The following is a 26053-nucleotide window of genomic DNA, read 5'->3' as shown; positions in this document are numbered from 1 at the left end:
TGTTGCCAAACAGTTTCTAACTAGCATCGTACATGCAAACTCCGTGGCAGTTTGATACAACACCGAACTTAGAGGGAACATTTTTAAAATAACATCAGTTGCATGTGCTTCTGCTTAAAAAGCACTGATTTTTGTCACTGACAGTTGACAAGAAATAAGCAGTAGACAATTCACAACTGTTTTGCTCACTGCAGTTTCAAGCATTCAGGCTTGGCGATGTCAAAAATGGGCTGGAGTAAAATTGAAATGATTTCACTCCAACAAGTTAGGAACTATTTAGAATTTGAAGGCATCGACAATCATGTTGAATGTTACACTGTTAATGAAGATTTGGAGGATGCAATCGTCGGAAGTATTGCATGAAGGCACTGTCTGTATCACTCCTGGCTAAGCATAGAGGACCAATGCTCCATCTGTTTCTACATCAGTGCTGTGATCACATGAGAAGAGACAATCCTTCTGTTGCATAATTGTTATGTTGCCCCCAATGCATGGCACAAAAGTATTAAGCTCTACTGAGCAAATAGCCATTTCTTTCTGGTTGTCTAATCAATATCCCCCTGAGAAGGATACGTTCTTGGGAACAGGAGAGTAAGTTAACGCTCCAGCTGGATTGGTTCCAAGGTGGCCTTTGAGAGACTGGCAGACTACATTATCCAAAATATGATTAAGATATTCTCACATCATTCCATTCTATTGCTTATTGACTTGGGGGCATGGAATCATTACAAAATTGCAGAAGTAATCTCATACTCAAAAAAGGTACAATGATTCAAAATACACATGCACAGGGATCTTATGTTATTTCAGTTAATGACCCTTTCTTCACTGGTTATTTAATTTCCTATCAAACAATTAAGATAGTGGGAGCGGCCGTTGGGTGAGTGGGTCAGTGCTACAGTGGAGAAGTTCAGGATTTGGCTCATATAGGTGCAATGCCCTGGTTAAGATTTTTACTGTAATGCTGTAGGTATTTCATTTTAGCAGTTCTGTAAGAGCTGCCTGTTCTGCTTTCAGCATGTTTCGTTTTCAGCTAAAGATAAGGGGTTGTGATGTTCATGCTTAGGAATGTAGTGTCATCCAGACAGGATGGTAGAATTGGAAGAAGGTTCTAGAGAATGCTGGGCAGAGGGGTTTTTGTGACAGACACTGGTGTGAGTCGATGTCTTTATGGTGGGAGCTGGGAGAAGAATGGGGGAAGATGGCTGAGGATAAAGTCCCTGTTGCACAAGGTGCTTTGCTTCAAGAAAGAGCGCCAATACACCTGTGGAGGAGCCCATTTGTTCGAGATGTATTTCGAAAAATATTTGGAAGGTGGTGTGTGCTTTCATGCAGACCGTGGGTCCAGGACACGAGATGAAGACAACTTCAAGATGAGCTCCAACCTATGTGCATATTAGGACTGTGTTAACTGCCCTTTCTATTTTCTTTGCTTTTTCTTTTCCTACTAATTGTTCGATAAAGCTGAAATTCCCAAATATACTTTCTTTATAATTGCATGCACTGTACTGTTATTTCTGGTGGGTAATTGCAAGTGGGCAATGTTTACACAGTATTCACTCAGATTGTGGTGCAGGTAGTTGAAACATCCCGGCTCTCCCGGTCAGGTGGGACCCAAATCATATTGACATTAGATGTATGGAATTTGAGAAAAGTGGTTTTCTCAACACTGAGTCCATTGGCTTGTCAGCCAGGGGCTGACAACCTGCATCTCCAGAGATGCCCTGTAAAAAGGGGTTTCATAGGCATTGGCAAGGAGAGGCAGGTTTTTTATTTAAATTTTCTTTCTTTCTTATTGCACAGGTAGAACAGGATACAGACTGGAGAGTTCATCTACTGAGGCTGTATGGGTAAATCTGAGGAATAAAAAAGGGAGGACTACATTAATAGAATTATATAACCATATAATTACAGCACGGAAACAGGCCATCTTGGCCCTTCTAGTCCGTGCTGAACGCTTACTCTCACCTAATCCCACTGACCCGCACTAAACCCATAACCCTCCATGCCTTTCCTGTCCATATACCTATCCAATTTTGCTTTAAATGACAATACCGAACCTGCCTCTACCACTTCTACTAGAAGCTCATTCCACACAGCTACCACTCTCTGAGTAAAGAAATTCCCCCTCGTGTTACCCTTAAACATTTGCCCCCCAAGTCTCAACTCATGTCCTCTTGTTTGAATCTCCCCTACACTCAATGGAAAAAGCCTATCCACGTCAACTCTATCTCTCCCCCTCATAATTTTAAATACCTCTATCAAGACCTCCCTCAACTTTCCAGGCTCCAAAGAATAAAGACCTAACTTGTTCAATCTTTCCCTGTAACTTAGGTGCTGAAACCCAAGTAACATGCTAGTAAATCTTCTCTGTACTCTCTCTATTTTGTTGACATCTTTCCTATAATTCGGTGACCAGAACTGTACACAATACTCCAAATTTGGCCTTACCAATGCCTTGTACAATTTCAACACTACATCCCAACTCCTATACTCAATGCTCTGATTTATAAAGGCCAACATACCAAAAGCTTTCTTCACCACCCTATCCACATGAGATTCCACCTTCAGGGAACTATGCACCATTATTCCTAGATCACTCTGTTCTACTGCATTCTTCAATGCCCTACCATTTACCATTTATGTCCTATCTGGATTATTCCTACCAAAATGTAGCACATCACACTTATCAGCATTAAACTCCATCTGCCATCGCTCAGCTCACTCTTCTAACTGGCCTAAATCTCTCTGCAAACTTTGAAAACCTACTTCATTATCCACAATGCCACCTACCTTAGTATCATCTGCATACTTACTAAACCAATTTACCACCCCATCATCCAGATCATTAATGTATATGACAAACAACATTGGACCAAGTACAGATCCCTGAAGCACACCACTAGTCACCGGCCTCTAACCTGACAAACAGTTATCCACCACTACACTCTGGCATCTCCCATCCAGCCACTGTTGAATCCATTTTACTACTTCAATATTAACACCTAATGATTGAACCTTCCTAACTAACCTTCCATACAGAACCTTGTCAAAGGCCTTACTGAAGTCCATATAGACAACATCCACTGCTTTACCCTCATCAATTTTCCTCGTAACGTCTTCAAAAAATTCAATAAGATTTGTCAAACATGACCTTCCATGCACAAATCCATGTTGACTGTTCCTAATCAGACCCTGTCTATCCAGATAATTATATATACGATCTTTAAGAATACTTTCCATTAATTTACCCACCACTGACATCAAATTTACAGGCCTATAATTGCTAGGTTTACTCTTAGAACCCTTTTTAAACAATGGAACCACATGAGCAATACGCCAATCCTCCGGCACCATCCCCGTTTCTAATGACATTTGAAATATTTCTGTCAGAGCCCCTGCTATTTCTACACTAACCTCCCTCAAGGTCCTAGGGAATATCCTGTCAGGACCCAGAGATTTATCCACTTTAATATTCCGTAAAAGCGCCAGCACTTCCTCCTCTTTAATCATCATAGTTTCCATAACTTCCCTACTTGTTTCCCTTACCTTACACAATTCAATATCCTTCTCCTTAGTGAATAGCGAAGAAAAGAAATTGTTCAAAATTTCCCCATCTCTTCCGGCTCCACACATAGCTGTCCACTCTGATTCTCTAAGGGACCAATTTTATCCCTCACTATCCTTTTGCTATTAATATAACTGCAGAAAACCTTTGGACTTATTTTCAACTTACTTGCCAAAGCAACCTCGTATCTTCTTTTAGCTTTTCTAATTTCTTTAAGATTCTTCTTACATTCTTTATATTCCTCGAGCACCTCATTTACTCCATGCTGCCTATATTTATTGTAGATATCGCAACCCTGTGCTTACTACAAATATCTGCTATCTCCTTGCAAATTTACTCCTCCAATTCTCGCTCCCCATTAGGTGGTCTATAATATACCCCTATAAGTGTTACTACACCTTTCCCTTTCCTCAATTCCACCCAAATAGCCTCGCTAGACGAGCCCTCTAATCTATCCTGCCAGAGCACCGCTGTAATGTTTTCTCTGACAAGCAACGCAACACCTCCCCCTCTTGTCCCTTCGATTCTATCACACCTGAAGCAATGAAATCCAGGAATATTTAGTTGCCAATCACACCCCTCCTGCAACCATGTTTCACTAATAGCTACAATATCATATTTCCAGGTATCAATCCATGCTCTAAGCTCATCCACCTTTCTTACAATGCTCCTAGCATTAAAATAAATGCATTTAAGAAATTCTCCACCTCTTCTCTCGGTTTATCTCTAACAGTACAAAGAACTTTACTATCTTCTTTTTCTTCCTTCTTCCATACATCTGTTCCTACACTCTGGTTCCCCTCCCCCCCTCATATCTAATTTAAATCCACTGGAGCCTCTCTAGCAAACCTACCTGCAAGAATATTTGTCCCTCTCCTGCCAGAACAGTTCCCACCTTCCCAATTATCTATAAATCTGAAGCCCTCCCTCCTCCTATCGAATCCCCTATCACAACTGCTCTCCTCTTTTCCCTCCCTCCCTTCTGAGCTGAGGGTCCAGTCTTGGTGCCAGAGACGCAACCACTGCAACTTGTCCCTGGTGGGTCGTCCCCTCCAGTTCAGAGGGGATAATATTTGTCCCCTCCAGTTCAGATGCAAATCGTCCCGCTGGAACAGGTCCCTCCTTCCCTGGAAAACTGCCAAATTATCTATAAATCTGAAGCCCTCCCTCCTGCACCATGTCTTCAGCCACTTGTTGATCTGCGCCATCTTACTATTTCTAAACCCACCTGCACGTGGCACTGGTAGCAATCCTGAGATTGCTATCCTAGAGGTCCTGTCCTTTAACTTGGCGCCCAACTCCCTAAACGCACCTTTCAGGAACTCCTCACTCTTCCTACCCACTTCATTGGTCCCTACATGGACCACGACATCCGGCTCCTCACCCTCCCTCTTGAGAATACTAAGAACTGAATTATGTTATAGACCACTGAACAATATGTGGGATTTAGAACAGCAAATTTGTAGAGAGATTGTGCACTGATGCAAGAAACATAATGCTGTGATAATACATGATTTTAAGTATTGATTGGGACTCCCATACTTTAAAAAGGCTGGGTGGGAAACAGTTTGCCAAATGTATTCTGGAAATCAGTAAATAGAGTGCGATACTAGATCTACTATTAAGGCATGAGACAGGCTAGGTGACAAGTTTTCGCAGGGTAACACTTTAGTGATCATAATGTCATTAGTTTCAAGATAATTATGGAGAAGTATAAATCTGGCCCTTGGGTTGCGATTCTAAATTGGAGAAAGGCCAATTTTCATGGTATCAGAAAGGAACTAGCAAATGTGGATTGGGACAGGTTGTCTTCTGGCAAAGGTGCACTTGGTAAGTGGGAGGCATTCAAAAGTGAAATTTTTAGAGTACTGAGTTTTTATGTCCTGTCAGAATAAAAGACACAGATAAAATGTTTAAGGAACCTTAGTTTTTGAGAAATATTGAGTCCCTGGTTAAGAACAAGAATGAGGTGCATTGCAGTTATAGACAGGCAGGAACATATGAGGTACTTAAGTATAAAAAATGCAGAAGAGCACTGAGGGAGGAAATCAGGAGGGTGAAAATAAAGCATGAGGTTGTTCTAGCAGGCAAGGCAAAGGTGAATCCAAAGGGCTTCTACAGATATATTAAGAACAAAAGGATAGCAAGTAACAAAATTAATCCTCTGGAAGATCTGACTGGTCATCTATGCAATGAGCTGAAAGTGATGGAGGAAGTCTTAAATAGATTTTTTTCCCATCTGTATTTTCTCCAGAGATGGACATACAGTCTATAGGAGTAAGGCAAAGCAGCAGTGAGGTAACAGACCGTATATACATTACAAAGGAGGTGTTTGCTGTCCTAAGGCAAATTAGGGAGGATAAATTCCCAGGGCCTGACAAAGTGTTCCACTGGACCCTGTGGGAGGCTAGTGTAGAAACTGCAGGGGCCCTAGCAGAGATACTTAAAAACATCCTTAGCCCTAGGTGAGATGCTGGAGGATTGGATGATAGCTAATATTGTTCCACTGTTTAAGCAAGACTCTAGAAGAATAAGACAGGACAATGAGCCTGACATCAGTGCTGGATAAGTTACTGGAAAGTATTCTAAGGGACCGGATATATAAGTATTTGGATAGATAGGGACTGATTAGGGATAGTCAACATGGCTTTGTGCACAGTTGGTGCTGTCTAACCAATCTAATAAGAGTTTATCGAGAAAGTTACCAGGGAAGTTTATGAAGGCAAGGCAGTGGATGTTGTCCACATTGACTTTAGCAAGGCATTTGACGAGGTCCTGTATGGGAGGTTGCTCAAGAAGGTTCAGTCATTTGCATTAAAGATGAGGTAGTAAATTAGATTAGAAATTGGCCTTATGGGAGAAACCAGAGAGGGATCGTAGATGGTTGCCTCTCTGACCAGAGACCTGTGACTAGTGATGTGCCACAGTGATAAATTCTGGGTCCATTGTTGTTTTATATCAATGATCTGGAGGATAATGAATTATACTGTATCAGTAAATGTGCATTTGACACCAAGACAGAGGGTGCATTAAACACTGATGAATGCTATCAAAGCTTGCAGTGAGATCTGGACCAAATGGAAAACTGGACTGAAGAATGGCAGATGGAATTTAATGCAGATAAGTGTAAGGTTGCTGCACTTTGAGAGGACAAGCTAGGATAGGACTTGCCCAGTGAGCTTGCACAGGACACTTAGGACTGTGGTAGAACAGAAGAACCTCATGAATACAAATCCATAATTCTTCTGAAGTGGCATCATAGGTAGATAAGAGTGGTAAAGAAAGCTTTTGACATGTTGGCCTTCAACAATCAAAGTACTGAGTACAGAAGTTGGGATGTTATGTTGAAGTTGTAAGGCCCAAGTAGGAGTACTGTATTGTGTGCACTTTTGGTCACCTACCTACAGGAAAGATGTCAATAAGATTGAAACAGTGCAACGAAAACTAACAAGGATGTTGCCAGGACTTGAATTATAGGGAAAGATTGAAAAGGTTACGATTTTATTCCCTAGAGCGTAGAAGAATGAAGGGAAATTTGATAAAGGCATACAACATTATGAGGGATATAGATAGGACAAATGCAAGCAGGCTTTTTCCATTGAGCCTGCTGAGACTACAAGTAGAAGTCATGGGTTAAGGGTGAAAGGTCAAATGTTCAAAGAGAATGCAAGGTCGAACTGCACTCAAAGGATGTCAAGAGTGGAATAAGCAGCCAGCAGAAGTGGTGGGTATGGGTTCAATAATTTCAACATTTAAGAAAAATTTGGATAGGGACATGGATGGGAGTGGTGTGGAGGGCTATGGTCAGGGTACAGGTTGATGGGACTAGGCAGGTTAATAGTTCGACACGGATTAGGTGGACCGCATGACCTGTTTCTCTGCTGTGGTGTTTCACCACTCTGTGACTCTAGTGAAATATCCAAATGAAGGATGGCTGACCATTGTAAATTAGGACACCATATGGAATCTGCTCTTCTTTGATGCTGTATCATTCATTTCTAGATCAGCTGAAGAATTGTAAATCAAGATGAACAACTTCTCTGTTACTTGATCAAGGAAACAGATTAAGTTTCTCATGGTTTAATTACTCGATCCTAAATCTACATTAATACCAAACTTCTGGATAACTTAGATTATTTCTAGTTTATTTTGCATCAACTCTTTTTATTCACTTGGCTTAGTAGACAAGTTGCTTTGAAACTTAAAAGAATTCTCTGTAATCTATTGCACAAGATGGCGCCAGCGAGTAACGTGACTAATGGTGACCTTGGTGGTGTCTTGGATCTTGGGCAAGGTTTGATTGATGCGGTTTGTGGAATGGAGTTGTTTTTAGTGGACACTGCAGTTCATGTTATACGTGTTTCTGGTTACACCTTTTTTAACTTGCAAATTTGATCAGGGCATTTCAACACTGACTGGCTCTGCGGACTGCAGTCAATGAATGACACACTGATTAAGTGAATTGAACTGAACATTCCTAGGACTCTGCAGCTTGATGTTTAATATTCTGTGTTAGTCGCTCATTTTTTGATGTTTACACAATTTGTTCTCTTATTTTTGCATATTGGGTGCTTGATATTTTCTTTGAAAAGGTTCTATGCTCTTACTTTGTTTCATGGTAAGACCAATTTCAGGGTGGTATACTGCATATATACTTTGATTATAAATGTCCTTTGAATCCTTGTATGAAACACAGTGCTCCATGCTCTATTTTAGTACCCTTCCTTCAGGCTTATAAGGTATGCTATATACACCAAGCAGAGGTAGACTTAGAGCAATTTCCATTCTTGGTTATTCAGAAAATCCATTGGGAGTCACTTGTAACCCAAAGGTCACCAACAAGATTTTCAACAAAATTGGCCCACAACCTATCCTAACGATATTGGCCGGTTACAGTCATCTGCTGTTGGTTACTCTCCAAGGCCAATTGAAGACCTGTCCAAGGTGCAGAAAAAGATCAATGTTCCCAAACAGCTACAAAGTCAACGAAGCACGTAAGAAATTCAGCTCTCCCATCATTAAATTAATAATTGCTTTTTATGGAGAATCCAGGTCAATGTTGTTATAGTCATAAAGTCCAGGCTGAGATCCACAGATGAGCAAGGCAGCAGAGAATCTGCCTACCTTCACCAGAGAGTAAACCCGTCACCATCAAGCGAAATCTTGTTCATTGGGGAAAAGAAAATAAATTACTTTACAAGCACCTGAATGTAGAGATCCAGCAGATAGCCCAGACCTAAAGTACAGATGGTGGATGAAGAGCACACAGGAAGGTTATCAACTCACCAACAGCCTTTGCATGCAGAAGCCCTTTGTCCCCCACACCCAAGGCCCCATCACACTGACAACCAGAAAAGTGGGATGAACTCTTCAGGAAATGATGAAAAGAAAATTTCTAAGACCTTCTCAATCATACTCTGTTCTTGATGCCAGTGCACTTGTCTCCATGATAGCCTACCTGGACAAGGCTTGTCCTTACTCCTGATTGATACTAAGTCAAAGGAGCCATATGCTATCAAAAAATACCATAATCTTTAGAGCAGACAATAGCCCTGCTGAAATCTTAAAATTCAGTATGGAAATACCCAGTCTCAACTCCAGAGTTTCATTGCCCATATATGAACAGAAGATCACAACCATCTTCAAGAAAGAAATTAAATTTGACTTTAGTAACTACACAGGAGCCTTTATGCCTACAGAAGAGAAAATGATTGACAGTGGCTGAAGGATTGTGCTCTGAATCACAATGTGGATTTCATCCATCATGCGCCATAAGTGAATATACTCTTTGCTTCATTACAACCTCAAGGGAAGCTGCAAGAACTAGCACCAACTGGTCTGCCTTCGACCTCACTAAAGCCTCAAGTCCATCATTTGGAAAGGACTACAAAACATCCTAATCAAATTTGGCTGCCTAAAAGAATTTGTCTCCACCTTTAACTTGTTTCACAACAGCATACAAGCCATTTAACTAGAACCATCCTCAGTTATGACTGGTCTCAAACATACCTTTGTCATGGCCTATCAGTATTCTCAATTTTTCATGCTTTAACAGTGCACATCACTTTCAACAAGTTTCCCCACAGATCTTTTCGAACTAATGGAAAGCTGTTCAATCAAGAACCAAGGTTACCAAACTTCAGTAGCCAAGCTGCCCCAGCTCACAACTACTCAAAGTGGAGAAGGTGCATCCCAGATGGTACCATGAACATCGAGGGTAAATGCTGGGAGTGCACTGAAGTGGAAGGAGACCAACAAATTGCCACCCACTTCCTGCCCCAACTGCGGAAACACTTGTAGCTTCATCACTGGCTTCATTAACCAGGTCATAACCCACAAAACTGAAGTGACAAGGGTGGGCCACCTAAGGGAGAAAAGAAGGTAATACAGATGTTACACGTATTACACAGCAAACCTAGCTAGTTTATGGTCATGTGAGGGGCGAAAAGCCATTCATCATTAACTTCTTGCCAACCTAAAACAGCACATGCTAAATGTGCTAAGGAATGCAAATACTAAAAATGCATATCAAAAGTACAAAACTAAAATAATGAAAATTACCTTTTGTTCAAGTTCATTCTTCCGATAATTGATAGTGATAGAGTAGTAGTGTCTGTTTAATCCGTGAATCAATGCCTAGAAGTACAAAAATCACAACTTTACAACTGAAATGGAAATGGCTACATGACTAAGCTAACCTGAATATTTTGGTTATTTCAATTTATCTGCTGAAAAAAACTGACAGAAGGTGTATTTGGCAACAAATTGATGCTCAAACACGTTTTAAAAGCATACACAATTTGTATTTCTCACATCAAATTTGCAATATCACAGTCAATTATGACCAGATTTGAAAATAATTTGTACACTGAAATTCATTCATAAATTCATTTGAGATAAAAATCTGAATTTATGCTATTTAATGTATTTTTTAAAAACTCAAAACTATTTTGTCTACAGAGTTTACCTGAGTGATACATTTTGACTTTAGATAAATATGCTGAACCACACAACCCCAAACTTCTCTGAATCAATGATCGAGGAGCTAGAGGAGGGTGCATAAATTGTTCATTAGCTTTTTCTTTGCCACAGGAAGCATCTGGCCTCACCAGAATGTGGTCAGGATGAAGTTTCCATTGAATTGTGCAACAGGATCCAGCAGAAGCTGAAAAATATTCATCCTTTCAAATATACTGAGTATGTTTTTCCCCTTTCTCTGGAGTCTTGCACATCATGACCCAATAAACACAAATCCATCTGGATCTCTAAATGTTAAAAAAATGCTCCAGGTGACCATACCAGCACAGAAAGGAAATATAGACCTTACCATATTTACTCTATACCAAAAGCACTTTGCACTTAGTGACCAGGTTCTTGACTGCCATTGAGAGGAAGCACCACTCTCATGTCTTGAACCTTGTTGGCAGTCTGCTCCAGGTAAGCTTTAGCATATACCCTCAACTCCTCTAAAAGATTCCTGGCAACTTTTGGTAGTCAGGAACAGAGGAGCGGTCATCCAGATGCCAAAAAATGCAACTTCGTTCTTGTGATTGGCTCTGACCCTGGTATTCTCACCGTGCTTATGCACCTTTGTCTGTAAAACTCTTGTACGGCAAATACAGGCTGAGATAGTACCTGTCCCAAGTGTAGCAAAGGGTGAACATTGCAGTGGAATATTCAGTTCAGCTGTACCTTGCTGTGTTACTTGTCTTTCACAGAAAAAGTTTCTGCAGAAACTTTCCTTTGACCACAAATCCATCAGGCAGCAGTCAGCACAGAAATTCCTGCAGGACACATAGGAGATGGGGACAATGGATCTTGCGGGATGGTTTTCCAGGCAGAATGTCAAAGTCATTAGGCAGAATGCCTCACCATAATACATACAAGACTTCGGTTGGATGGCTGTGGGACAAGCCCCATCAAATTTGTCCTGCATAGTTACACTCATTCCCAGCTCTCTCTCTCTCTCTCTCTCTCTCCTTTTGCCAAGTTGATCTGGAATAGGATACAGTGATCTCTGTTGAGGCATACCATGTGCACACAGAACTCCAGGCTCTTCCCATGGAAGCATACTAAGATAAACATCAACTACTGCTGGAAGATCACCAAATAGGTGCAAGCTACTTTGTACTGCACAAACCTGTTGACCTGCTAGCCTAGGGCACATCCAAGAATGAGTGTAGTCAGCATTCCAGAGTGCAAAAATACAAGTCTGGATTAAGTGCAATTAAACTTGGTCCAGCCACAACAAAAGCAGGTCTCAGCCCGAAACGTCGACTGTACTTTTTCCCATAAATGCTGCCTGGCCTGCTGAGTTCCTTGTGTGTATTGTGTTGCCTTATATGTATTACTTGGATTTCCAGCATCTACAAATTTTCTCCTGTTTGTGAGGAAAGGAGTATAACATAGGGTCCTCTTGCCACTGAACACTGAGAGGACAGGCTCTGTGCAACAGCCAAGCATACATTTTATGGGTGCTTTGTTTAAAAAGGCGACATGACTGGCATTGGAGCAATGTAAAAAAAAATACTGTAATGATGTACTAATGTGTTTCCTGTATATTTTTTTATGAAAAAGTACATTTATTGAAATAATGTCTTCAACGGTGTGCCTCAAAGAAACTCAAATTGACCTGTTACAAGGCTTTTTAAAATGTTTGATATAATGCTAGTTATATAATGTGTAAAGCTCATCAACAAACTGCTGAGAAGGGAGTTGAAAATAGTTCCATTATACAATGATTTTAGTGAATTAAGTTTAAAAAATAACCTAATGCAGTTTAAATATCATTTTTGCAGCCGAGATGTAAAACTCACATTCGTGCCATTATTTACCAGTAGCACAGTACAGTTGTCTACGTCTATTTTACAGGCCGAGCTGCTGCAATCACAGATCAGGAACTAGGTCAAAATATTGACATTGACAGCAACAGCAAGCTATTTGTAAATATTGATGTGTGGAATTCTTTAAAAGTGTAAGAAATAATTTTAAGACATTCCCTGAAAAGTTGTGCTCTATGTATCATCAATAACTTAATCTACTTGTAGAAAAAATTAAGTAATTGCTTCTTTTGGTATCTTACAGGGTTGAGACAATTTCCTCCTGTATTAAGCAAAAAAACTTCTTTTCCTGTTAAAAATGCTAAGTTTAACATTTAGTTTACAGCACAAGCATCAAGTTCATGCTGTGGAACAGGCAACCTTTAGGAATAAACCAGCTGTGCACTGTAAACAACACGAAAATAGTTTAATTAAGTGATGATCCAACTGCATAAAATGGTTTTTCTACTTGTACATAGATACATAATTCAATTAGTTTAGAATAAATATCCAGAGGATAAGGTCTTAATTTCAATGATCAAACATGTGCTCTTTCGGAAAAGTTTCTGTTATTATAATTAATGAGTAAAATTGATGGAGGCTTTCAACATTAATTACTAATGGAAGCTGTGTGAAAAATATCTTTGCAAATACATTCACACACATTTTAATTACAATTAATCCATTGCTTTGCCATTAACTAGTGAGGCTTATTGTTATTGGAACTACTTGGACTCTTCAGCACAACTCACAATTCACCATAAAATTTGGAATATGTGCAAGATATTAAATAAAATCAGTTAAATACAGTGGATTCCTGTTAATTGGGCTATCGGTTAATCGGGTGGCTGTTTATTTAGAAAAACAAATTGAGAAAACAGCTGGGATTCCTTTTTTTATTTGGGATGCGAGCCCACTTAATTGGGGCAGGAAGCGGTCAGTGAAGTGCACTTGTTAAACACTGCACTGTGCTTAGACCAAGCAGTTGTGTAGGTTGGGTGTGCTTGTGTTATGTTATCCAATTGGGCCAAGGGTCACCAATTCAAAAAGCAGTGATTTTTTTTATTTTTTTTTTTTATTTGACTTTTAAAAACATTTTTGAGATCCTTGCCAAAATGCCATGAAACAATTTGACACTACCAAAAGAGTTACCCTACTGGTCCAAATTAAAAGCCATGTGCCTAACACCACTCATCATCAGATGGCAGAGATAACTGAAGTGCTGAAATCTGCAATTGCACACTTGATACATCAGCAAGATAAACACAAGAAGAACTGGGCATTATGCAGAGACAACAGTGAACATCCCAAAAACTAAAGTGTGAAGGTAAGGATCCAAATGGTGAAGAGGCTCTCAATCAGTGGTTTCACATTGTAATTGGACAAGGTATGCGTGTCACAGGAGCTAACTAAGAAGCTGGGTCACGAAGACTTTAAAGCAACAGATAGTTGTCTCGATGGAAACATAGGCACCACATTAAAGTCAAGAAAGCATATGGCAAAAAAGGTATTGCTGATGTTGAAAGTGTAGAAACATGGAAATCTGTAGAACTCCCCGAATTGCTTCAAATTTTTGTGCTGATGATATTTACAATGCCATTGGAACAGGATTTTTTATCATGGCATGCTGAATCGTTCCCTTTGCTACGAACATGCAGCATGATCAGGTTCCAAGAAAGCAATGGATCGCATAACTTTGCTGTGTTGCTGAAATACGTCAGGAATTGATAAAAAATAAATTGTTGGTTGTTGGGAAAAGCATTAAACAGCAACGCTTTAAGGGGCTAAGAATGGATAGTTTACCAATCGAGTACTATGCTAATAAAAATGGTTGAGAGTGTGCTGACCTTTTTCATCACAACCTGGTACTCCAGCTGCAGTGCTGCCGACAAAAAAGCCTTGCAGAGGGTGGTTAGGGGAGCACAGGAGGTTATTAGCGTCTCCCTACCTTCTGTCCAAGACCTCTTTCAGAGTCGATGCCTCCAGAAGACACGGTACATCATTAAAGACCCCTCACACCCTCTCCGTGAACTGTTTGGTCTTCTGCCATCAGGTAAACGTTACAGGAGAATCAAAACTAAAACCATAAGGCTACTAAACAGCTTCCTCCCACAAGCAGTCAGACTGCTAAATAGCTGCTCTACCCGACTCTGCTTTGGACACTTTTAACTTGCATTGGACACTTATAACTTGTTTTTAACTGACATGTAGCTGTTGTGTTTTACCATTTATTGTTATGTTTATTATTTAGTGTTGCATTTGTTATGTTATGATTGCACTGCTCCTGGGAAACGCTGTCTCATTCTGCCCTGCAGAGCTGATGTACGGTTAGAATGACAATAAAGTTTTTGAATCTGGAATCTTGAAAAAAGAATTTGTGGATGACAAGATGATGCCAGCCACCAATGGCAACATCCTGCAGACACCTCACAAAACTACTACTACAACTACATCTTTTGAATACACTTCTCCTGAACTGCGATCAACTGCACCCTGTAATTTCCATTTTGCTGATGTATGTTTTGGGCTGACTGAGCAATCTGGTGCTTTTGCTACCTCCTGGGGAACTTGCATAGGTTCAGAGCAGAGTATGGTAGAACACAAACCCAAGACTGGCTCCATTGCTCCTCACCAATGAGAGCGTTGAACAAGATTGAAATCGACAAGGATAACAGCAGAAGGCGAGCAGGTGTTCAGCACCCTCTGCCTGTGTTTGACCACTTTCCCTCTTGCTGCTGATGGGAAAAGGTTCAAGTTCGATCGCCTTGGCAGCATGGCTCATGGCTGTGGGCCTTTGAGGTTTGTAGTTTAACGTCCTCAGCGCTGAACACACCCTGCAGTTGTGGACTTGTTTTTGGAGGACTCTGCAGTTCATGTTCCATGTGCTTCTGGTTTCTCTTTCTTTCTTGCTACGTGCGCGATTTGATCAAGGCACTTTGGCAAGGAACTGGCTCCGTGACTGAGTCCTGGAGTCACTGACACACCATTAAACTGAACTGACTCAGTAGCTGTCATTCCTGGACCGTTTTGTGTACCCTGCAGCTTGATGTTCAATACTCTACATGTTATTCGCTAGCTTTTTGCTGTTCCTGTGATTTGTTCTTTTTTCGCCCCCCCCCCCCCCAACAAGTTGGGTGTTTGATATTTTCTTTAATTGGGTTCCATGGTGTTTTGTTTTGTGGCTGCCTGCAAAAGGATAAATCTCAGGGCTGTATACTGTATACATACTTTGATAAAAAAATATACTTTGAAACTTTGAATGACTTCCAAATATTTTAAGAAATGGCTGACGAGTTGGATATGGAGCGGAAATCAAGCAAAATTCTTCTGCTTCTTCACAATTGTGCAGTATACCCTAATGTAGAATGTTTGAGAAACATCCAGCTGGAATTTCTGCCTGCCAATACAACAACCTTGGTGCAGCCAATGGATATGGGAATCAGGAAATTTATTGTTGGATTATGACACTACTTCATGCAGGAAGGCAATGAAGGCAGTCCATTATCTGCACTAGGTGTCTGCGCTGATTTTGTTTATTTGCAAATCAATCAAAAGATCACACCAGTGTACACTTGATGAATTCCTCCATCAGTAACCATTACGAACTAATAGTTTTACAGCACTCTAGTGATATTGGTAATGTTCTAATTTGTTCTGTATTTCATTTTAAATCATACTGTTTCTCACCAGCGCCAGCAAAGGAGTTACCACTCAGCACTGAACTTAACATAGGGCCTTAGGAACTCCTCGGGGCTTACTCTTGAAGCCTTCCCCATGAGTGGGTATAGCCACAAAGTTTGAGATCAGAGTTTTTTTTCTTCTAGATGAGCTACCGACCATGGCTGTCCAAAGCAAGTAGTTTTAAGGCACCTTAAAACTAGTTTTGCTCAGTCTCCTGTCAGGTAGAAATGGTTCCACTGGGCTGAGTAGCTAAGCTACAAGTGAAAACCAGGAGCTGAACTTGGTTGTTAAGTAGTTATTTGAGACCTATGCCATTGGGAGCATATAATAAATAGTGGGAGCTTATCCCCACTACCAGCCCCAGTTATAACAACCTTAAGGAACCTGTTTTCTCCATAATGAGAGTAAGGCATAGGAGCAGAATTAGACCACTTGGTTCATCAAATATTGTCCACCACTCCATCATGGCTGTTGTTATCCTTCTCAACACCAGTCTCCTGGCTTCTCCTTGCAACCTATGACACCCTGATTAATCAAGAAGGCAGGAAACAAGAGCCTTCATTGAGGAAAAGCCTTAACATGCTTTGAAACACAGGAAAGTTGGGGACTGTGGTTTTGCCAGCCATCAAGGTTAACTCTATCATTTCAAGGATCAGGGTTGTGCAATATAATTTATTACATGGGCCAGTCCTAATTATATCCAAGCTATATACATGGAATCCTTAAACCAAGTCAAGTGTCCTTTCCCACAAACAAGTAGCAAAAAAAACCATACACTTAGTATGATACAGCCCACTCTGACTTGCAACAGATTTGGGGAGTACTCCGAAAGTTGTTAAAACAAACTCCTTCACTGCATTTCAGCTAAGTTATTGGTAGAAGGAACAACTGCTTCGCGGGATGGAATGAATGTCAATCAAGGTGCTTCCTGACCTAGACAGCCTTATGCTTCTCAGTTTGAATGTCCTTGTAACTCACTCATCCAGAGTGAGAAAGGACTCTTTCCATTCTCAAGCCATTCACTACCTCAACCACAAGAGACTTTTAGGAATCAAACAAGTGCCTTGCCATTGAGTGACTAAGTCTCTAGCTTGCTACTCTAGCCACAGTATTTTTATAATATCTTAAGTTATTTTAAGATGTTTAATTCCTTTGGAATAGAAAGGGGCATGCACAGCCTTATATGAAAAGCAATGCTTACGTACAGCTGCAATTATTAATACAAAGAGCACAAAAATACTTCACTTGCATTTGATAAGCTCAAACCACAACCAACCATTATCTGTTGTAATGATACGGAACAATGTCATGAAATTAACAAGAGAGGTCATTACAGCACAGCCAGAAAAGGGTCATGGAACTAGTCTCATGAAACATGCATGCATGGACTTGTCCATGCCCAGTCAAAACCCTTGGCACATTTCTGCTCATTATCTTTCACAGTTTCATAGACTTTCATAAAAGTAAAACTTAAAATACAAGATATATAGAAGATTTAATGTTTGTTATTGTAGAATTAAAATTTTTTCTTTGTTATATCAATTAATTTTTAGCAGAACTTAACAAAAATGGGTTCCAATACAACCAAACTGGACAAGTGTTACTGGTACAAAATTCAAGACAGGAGGGAATAAAATATCTAATTTTCTATCCCAATAAATCTGTAAAATATATAATGTGCATTCACAAATCATACAAGCTATTCCTTTACATCTGGATAAATGTACCTGGATAGATGGTTTGTTGAGATGACCAAGATTTGAAGTTGTCTGCCTCGGCTCATGTCCTAACACCATCATATTTGCATTGATCAGTCTAAAGGCATCAATAACAACCTAGTCGAAAGAAAGAAAAAAATAATTTCCTTTCAGTTGAGGAAAATGATATAACATTGGTGTCACATCTGGTTCTGGCTCCTATCCAGACAAAGACTTAATGAAAAGCCAAGCAGAAGGAATTTCCTGCTGATTATGCCATCAGCACACGACTTTATAACTTGTAATGCAAGGTGACATCAATTAAACACATAATTTGTATGCAACATCAATAAGGGAATATATAGTTCTGAAAGTATGCTTGCTCACCTCCTGACTCATTTACCTGAAAAAATATTAATAATCTTTATCTTCCAAAATTACGCAGTACAATTTATCTTAAAAGAATAACTTTAAAAATCCTTACATATATTAATCAGCCAGATAGCATCTAATCAATATGAATGACAGCGAGCAAATAAAACTGAAAGTGAGCACAGGCTAAGGGATTATACATAAAGCCCAGCCCTGTCACATCAGTGAAATGATCACAATACTCGAAATGACAACAAAATTATAGCCACCAAAGAATTCCCTCTTGCATTCCACTCTAGTCATAAGCCTTTGCTTACCCTGTTCAACATAAGAGTCTGTTCCTTGTCTAACAGATTAAGATGACCCTCATCAGAGTCACAAACAGGACAAAAACAAAGGATAATAAACTGAAAGCAAGGTCATCTGTGACTCATGACAAGTTACTTTGTAACTAGCTTTAAAACATAATATTAATATGCATACTTTTATGGTATCAGACAATAAACTACCTAGTACTATCCACCAATAACAAAAGAAAACTTTATGGAAATGTTTTTCAACTTTTTGTTCTTCAAAATGAAAAATTACAAATAGCATCCTATTTCCATCTAAATATCCAAGCATGGAACAAGACTTGTCTCTGCTAACATTGGAAGCAATCTTCCGTCAGTTGAAGACTTTTTACGTCGAAGCAAATCAGTTTCTGCTTTGGAAGAGAAAACAACCACTATCCTCAGAGAAATGTATGGACAATCATTGTGTTTATTAAGTCCTTATTAACTCATTTTACCCTGAGATATGGGTACTCAGTATCCCAGGTGGCTTCAGCTCTTTCCTCCAGAGTGATCTGCTTTAAATTACATTCTCATTACTTCTATTTTTATGATAATTGTATGAAATATTGAGTTTAATTTCAGATTGCAAATCCTGAAATCACTGCGAATCAAGAACAAACTGCACTGAAGACAGATATAAGGCAAAAGTATATTTAAAATCAGAATTGGTTAATTAAACCTCAGTGGTGCTTGTTTAACTATTACAGATGATTAAGTGAAGGAACTTCTCATATTTAATACAATTTGAATAAGATCCAATCAATATAAAAATAGTAATATAAATAAAATCTACAATATTTGTAAGCACATTATATATCTGTTCAAATTTAGACTGCATGTGTTCCACACAAATGCTTACGATCATTTTTCGGATAACTTTAAAAGACTTTGTACTTCGTTCAGTTTTTAACATTTTTTTCTACCATTGAATATTGTTGGAAAGATTGTAACGTTGCCTCTGGGTGGTATTCAGTTCATGAGTTTGAGATTGGTACATCAACTAAAACACTCGCAAATTTCTACAGATGTACCATAGAGAGCATTCTAACTGGCTGCATCACTGTCTGGTATGGGGATGGGGAACTACTGCACAGGATTGAAGTAAGCTGTGGAGAGTTGTCAAATTAGTCTGCTCCATCATGGGTACCAGCCTCAGTAGTATCCACAATATCTTCAAGGAACGATGCCTCAAAAAGGCAGCATCCATCATTAAGGACCCCTACCACCAAGGACATGCCCTGTTCTCATTGTTACCAACAGGAAGGAAGTACAGAAGCCTGAAGGTACACATTCAATGATACTGGAACAGCTTCTTCCCCTCTGCCATCTGGTTTCTGAATGGACATTGAACCCATGAACACTAGCTCACTATTTTTTTTATTTCTGTCTTTGCACTACTTAACTATTTAGTATATATACTTACTGTAATTCACAAGTTTTTTTTTATGCTGGTGATATTAAACCTGATTCTGATTCTGTTGCTGAAGCAAAATAACTTTATAATACACATAGAAAATACAATCAAAATAATGCTCAAAAACAGTTGATACAATCTCAGAAAGTGCCTAACAAGACACTTAAATAGTCACAACCTAATTGAGAAACAAAATAATGCAGCCACTAGAAATCTAAGGCAAGGACTGAAAGTGTTAGAAAGAGCAAATTAGATAATGGCTATGTAATGAGAAACAGACTTCTTAATCAGAAATGGGATAGATTTTATTAATGTGTATGTGGGTGAAGTGGTGGAGGCATGGGAATGGGAGGAGAGAACAAAAGGAAATGTCTGTGATGGAATGAGATTAAACAGCAAAACTCAGAACATAGTCAATACTAGTAAGTCATTTGGAAAAGCTATCTTAAATATGATCATAACTTATCATTCAGTTCAGTACGCTATTCCCATATCCCTTGATTCCTTTGGCATAAAAAGATATTTATCTCCACTTTGAATACATGATTAAAAAAATTGGCATTCACTACCTTTTGTTGTAGAAAATTCCAGTCTTATTTGGCTGAAATTTCTCATCTTGGTTCTAAATGGCATTCTTACATAAGGTTTTTAAGATGCCCAAGCCATTGGGAATATCCTCCCTGCAAACAGTCTGCAGAGTCCTGTTGTACATTTATACCAGAGTATGAGATCTAACTTCGATCTTCTATGCTTCATTGACAGAGACAGGCCAAATGTCTCGTCATGTTAGTCTCACCATCCCATGAAAATCAGTCTGCATTGCATTCCCTCCATGATCAGAATAATCAGAATTCCTAAAATAAGGAGACAAAGATTGTACACAAAACTCCAGATAGGGTCTCAACAACTATAGGAACAATATTTCCCTTCTCTACTCAAACAAACTTGCAATGAAGGCCAACAGACCATTTGCTTTCCTGTCCTTGAACATTTATCTTCAACATTTAAAAAAACTGGTCTTCTTGAACTTTCTCCCTTCCCAATCCATCACCATTCAGATACTAATGGCTGATTTCAGAACCAAAGTGGATAATTTCACATCAATCCATATTATATTACGTTGACCAACTAACCAATGTTTAAATCATAATGGGGTGTCTTTGCTTTCTCCTCTTCCTTTAATGCACATATTCAATTGCTGAAGCCTCCTTACAGGTCACATGCCATCCTTACATTCTATGTACACATACCCTTTCTCTGCAAACTTAGAGATGCCTAAGGGAAGGCATGGTTTCTCAGCTTGTGTTCCAGGGATGGCCACCTCATACAGCCTCAACTAGTTCAGGATAAGATAGAGGAGGAAAATAAGGGCATTCAGCACATCAAGTCCACTCTGCCATTAATCATGGCTTTTTTTTCCAACCCCATTCTCCCACCTTTTCCTTATACATCTTATCCTCTACCAATCAAGAACTTATCAATATCTGCCTTAAATATTTCCAATTACTTGGCCTGCATAGACCTTTGTGGAAACAAATTTCAGATTCACCACAATCTGACTGATGAAATTACTCCTTGCAACAGACACAAAATGCTGGAGCAACTAGGCAGGCCGGTCAGCATCTAGAAAAAGATTACAGCAGACATTTTGGGCTGAAACCCTTTGGCAGGACTCAATTACTCCTTATTGCTGTTTTAAAGAGGCATCCCTTACTCTGAGGCTACACTCCCAGATCCTAGACTCTGCCCTCCATGATCACTCCATTCAGGCTTTTCATTACTTGGTAGGCTTTAATGAGATTCCACCCCCCCCCCCCCCCACTTTTCATTCTTTTGAATTTCTTCAAGTACAGGGTCAGAGACATAAAATGCTTTTCATATGTTAAGCTTTTTGTTCCAGGGATCATTCTTGTGAAACCCCTATGGACCTCTCCAGGGCCACATTATTCCTCAACTACAGGTCACAAAATTGCTCACAATATTACAAATACTGTCTAATCAATGCCTTAAAGCAGCTCAGCAGCATATACCTGATTTATATTCTAGTCCTTTCGAACATGGTATGTGCCTTCTATACTACTGGCTCAACCTGCAAGATAACCTTAAGAGAATCCTGAACTAGGACTCCGAAGTCATTTCACATCTCTTAATTCTCTCCCCATTCGGAAAATAGCCTTTAACATTATTTTTCCTACCAAAACGCATGGTCCTTGCTGTACTCTATCTTCCACTTCTCTGTGTCTACTCTTCCAAACCTGAGAGGTCCTTCTGCGGATTCCCTGCCTCGCAATACTACCTATCCTTCCACCATTCTTGGTATCATCTACAAACACTGCCACAATGCCATTACTTCATATTCATCCAGATCATTGATGTAAAGTGTAAACCTGTGGTCCCAACATTGACGCTAGTGAAACTTCACGGCTCACTGGCCATTCTTCTATCTATGCTCAATCCTTGCCTCTAACACCATGGACTCTTAAAAACACAAAATGCTGGCAGAACTCAGCAGGCCAGACAGCATCTCCTGATGAAGGGTTTCAGCCCGAAACATCTTCACTACCTCCTCCCATAGATGCTGTCTGGCCTGCTGAGTTCTGCCAGCATTTTGTGTTTTTATTTATTTCCAGCATCTGCAGATTCACTCGTGTTGACCATGGACTCTCATCCTGTTTAGCAGAATTGTGTTTGGCTTTCTGAAAATTAAAGTAATGCCCTATCTGATCTAATCTGAATATTAATCTGATTGTTATCTCCTCAAAGAATGCTAACAAATTTATCAAGGAAGATCTTCCCTTAATAAAACTGTGCTGACTTTGTACTCCCAAATTTAATCCATTAATTGGGTTGTCATCCAGAAAGCTCTAGAACTGTCAAGTAGCAGAGGAATCTTCAGGTTAAGAGTCAATCTCAAACCAAGGTTCAACAGTGGAAGATGACAACTTGAAGGAGTAAAGTTGAGAAAAAGATACCATCGGACAACATCTATGAGGAGAGGGAGAGAGGTCAACTGAGAAGCTCTGAATGGCAATAGTCACATGAAAGATTCCAGGAAAGAGACATAAAGAAGTTACACTTAAGTGGAAAGAAGGGCAACATCATGCTACAAAGGATATTGCAGTGGCCAGCAAATAGCCAGGTGAAAATGAAAGAGAAAATCTGCAGGAAATGCGATGAAGTTTAGAGTGCTAATGCTGGAGACTCCAGTTATCCAAATACTGACTGGGTTAAAAAGCACAGCAAAAGGAAATTTCCAAAAAGATGCACAAGAGAACTTCTTTGATCATTATGCTTCCTGTTCAAAAAAGATGGTGTTGTTGGATCTGCTTCTGGGAATGAGAATGCTAAAATGGCAGTAGCGAAGAGTTGAACAATGTTGATTAGATAATAAGTTTTTGGTTAATTCAAAAGGAAAGTAAAAGTTCCATTAACGAGAAACTAGAAATTTTGATTAAGAGAAGGGGTGGAATAGATCAAAAACTTAAAAAAAGAGTAATCAATACAGTAACTGATGCCACAGCTGGAATACCAAATAAGCATCAGCCTCCATAAAGGAAGACGATGCTGTCAAAATGTTGTTAGAAGGGAAGGAAGGACAAATGAAGGATGGAGTAAAAATTGATAAGGAGGAAGTACCATAAAGGCTCAAATAGAAATCACTTGGTCCACAGACAGAGCAACCCAGCGGCTGAAATAAGTGGGGATGGAAATTGCAGAAAATTCCAAATGGTTGAAAAATGGCCAGAAAGACATGTCCAGCAACTTCAAGTCAGTCAGTTTAATTGAATTGGAAATCTTTTGTAAACAATAATTACAAAGAAAAAAATAAATGAATGAGCACTTGAGAAGGGAAATTGTGAAAGGCAAATCATGTTTATCTCATCTGACTGAGTTTTACAATGAGATAAGAGAAGTGAATGATGTAAATAAGGATTTGTTTATATACCGTAGATGCCGGATTATAAGCCGCTACTTTTTTCCCACGCTTTGAACAGCTTTGAACACTGCGGCCTTTACTACGGTGCGGCTAATGCATGGTCTTTTTTCATGCCGCCAAAAACATTTTGCCTCGTAACAGTAGACCAATAAAATTGATGAGTAGTTCACAGAGGTCCAATGAAATTGTACGATAAATCAAGCACACTTTCACAATTAAATTATTGTAAATCAGTCATTTGTACTCACCCTCATCAACATGGAAAACACTCGAAGAAAAGCATTGTGCTGCCTTTATGGCAGTTATTTAGTTTATAATATTTTCGCTTAGTAATTCATTTGTTAGTATTTTCTAGTTAAAGTTAGAAGTGTTTTAAGTATATTTGTTTTCTGTACTACATCCCGGGATACTATGATGTCACATCCGGTTTCGCCGCGTCTTGTGGGAAATACCGGTTTGCGATAAACGGAAAGGTGGGGGGAGCGCATTAGACCCGAGCGAAAACGCTGCTTTTAAGTTAAAGGCGATCAATAACTTTTCCTGGTAGGCTGCAGTATATATTTTTTTACCAGTCGTTAGGAGATACTGGAATGTTGTTCGTGCACTGTTCAGTAAAAAAGTATACGCAACGTGATTTGTGTGTTACCGATACGTATGTATATTTAAAAGTAGCCGTGTTACAGGCACGGTTCAAAAAAAAGCATTTGCAATATATATTTGTTTATGTTACCATACGGATTTAATTAAAAGTTAAAAAATCCTCACGTGTAATATCTTTCTGTGTAAATATCTCATATTACAACGTGGGACACCTGTGGCTTAAAATCCGGTGCGGCTTGTACAAGTACAAAATTGATTTTCTTTCTAAAATTAGAGCCTGCGGCTTTTAATCAGGTGCGCTCTGTAGTGCGAAATCTACGGTAAATGCTTGCAAGGCTTTTGCTAATGCCTCATACAACAGACCAAATAACAAATTTAAGGATTATGGATTAAATTCTTTTCGAGACATGCAAGTGATGATTTCCCCAAGGAGTGCTGGAACCAATGCTTTTTATATGTATTTATTAAAGACATGGACACTGTAAAGTGTTCAAATATGAAAATGTCAGGGGTTTAAACAGTGAAGAACATACTAACATGCTACAAGATGTAACAGAAGGCAACAACAGGCTGCTCCTGTATCTCCTGAATAAGTGATACATGACACTACTGATGTATGGAATGCAAAGTTTAAAGTACATTATCAAAGTGTATATACATTATACAACCTTGTCTCCTTACAGGCAGTTACAAAACAAAGAAACCCAAAGGAACACATTAAAGTCTGTCAACCACCCAAAGTGCAGAGAGAAAACAAAATGTGCAAAAAATAAAAGCAAGGAAATAACATTCAGAACTGAAAACATATTTGTGAATAAAGATCTTGGGTTTTTTTTCCAGATCAATTGTTAATGTTACTGTTCATAAAACAGCAACAATTTTAAAGTGTAGTTCAAATGAACAATTTCACTCTGTACAATTCAAAGTGAAGCTTGCAAAGAAACTTCACAACTGGCAAAACAGACAACTTTCAGTGTGATTACTCTGCAATATCAGGAATTTCTGAACTGAAAATGTTTCAATTCAGTGGCATAGCAGCAGCTATTCAGCTTTATAAATTTAAATGGATTTGTGCAATTCACGTATATTTAGTAATCAAAGCAAACTGATTCCTTTGAGGAAAACAGTACAAATTCAAATTATCCCAAAAAACTCCTATTCAGGCCTATCATTTCAAAGAAAAGCTGTATTGTAATTGCTAATTTTGGTGGAAAAATAACTCTGTTCTTCCCTAAGCAATCATAACCCTTAATTCAGGCACATTACTATAATAGACTCATTAATGGCCAGCACTTTAATGAACACAAGGTAAGCAAGGTGTTAATTACACTACAGTGCTTCAGAAATGGCCCTTATGGAACTCCTTTTAATCACAGATAACCAATTTATTTCAAGCTCTTTTGGCAAATCATGATGCAAATCAAAATAAAAGCTGCAGAAAACATTAGAAAACACTTCAAAAGTGTGATTAGTGAAATTTAGATTTAGAGACAGATGATAAAAATTAATGTGGGCTCTAAGTATAAAAAGGAGCAATAACTTTACAAGAGCAAGTTGATTTAATAGGTTTGCACATAGAATGGTGGTGATGAGAAAGAAGACATGGACTGCTAAACTCTGCTCTCAAATT

General features: G+C 39.1%; 1 protein-coding gene across 1 annotated transcript in view; it reads right to left on the bottom strand.

Annotated features, from left to right (window-relative positions):
* psmd14 (proteasome 26S subunit, non-ATPase 14) overlaps positions 1–26053 on the bottom strand; it is a 102937-nt gene that overhangs the window by 18880 nt on the left and 58004 nt on the right. Inside the window, exons 7-8 of the mRNA XM_073047405.1 lie at positions 17796–17903; positions 10130–10204 (exon numbers count right to left, since the gene is read on the bottom strand). Coding sequence (XP_072903506.1) covers positions 10130–10204; positions 17796–17903 — 183 coding nt within the window. The remainder of the gene's footprint in view (positions 1–10129; positions 10205–17795; positions 17904–26053) is intronic.

The sequence above is a fragment of the Hemitrygon akajei genome, chromosome 5, assembly GCF_048418815.1.
Source record: "Hemitrygon akajei chromosome 5, sHemAka1.3, whole genome shotgun sequence".
Taxonomy (NCBI): Eukaryota; Metazoa; Chordata; class Chondrichthyes; order Myliobatiformes; family Dasyatidae; genus Hemitrygon; species Hemitrygon akajei.
Note: the sequence above shows the minus strand (reverse complement) of the source record. Positions and strands in the feature narration are given on the sequence as shown.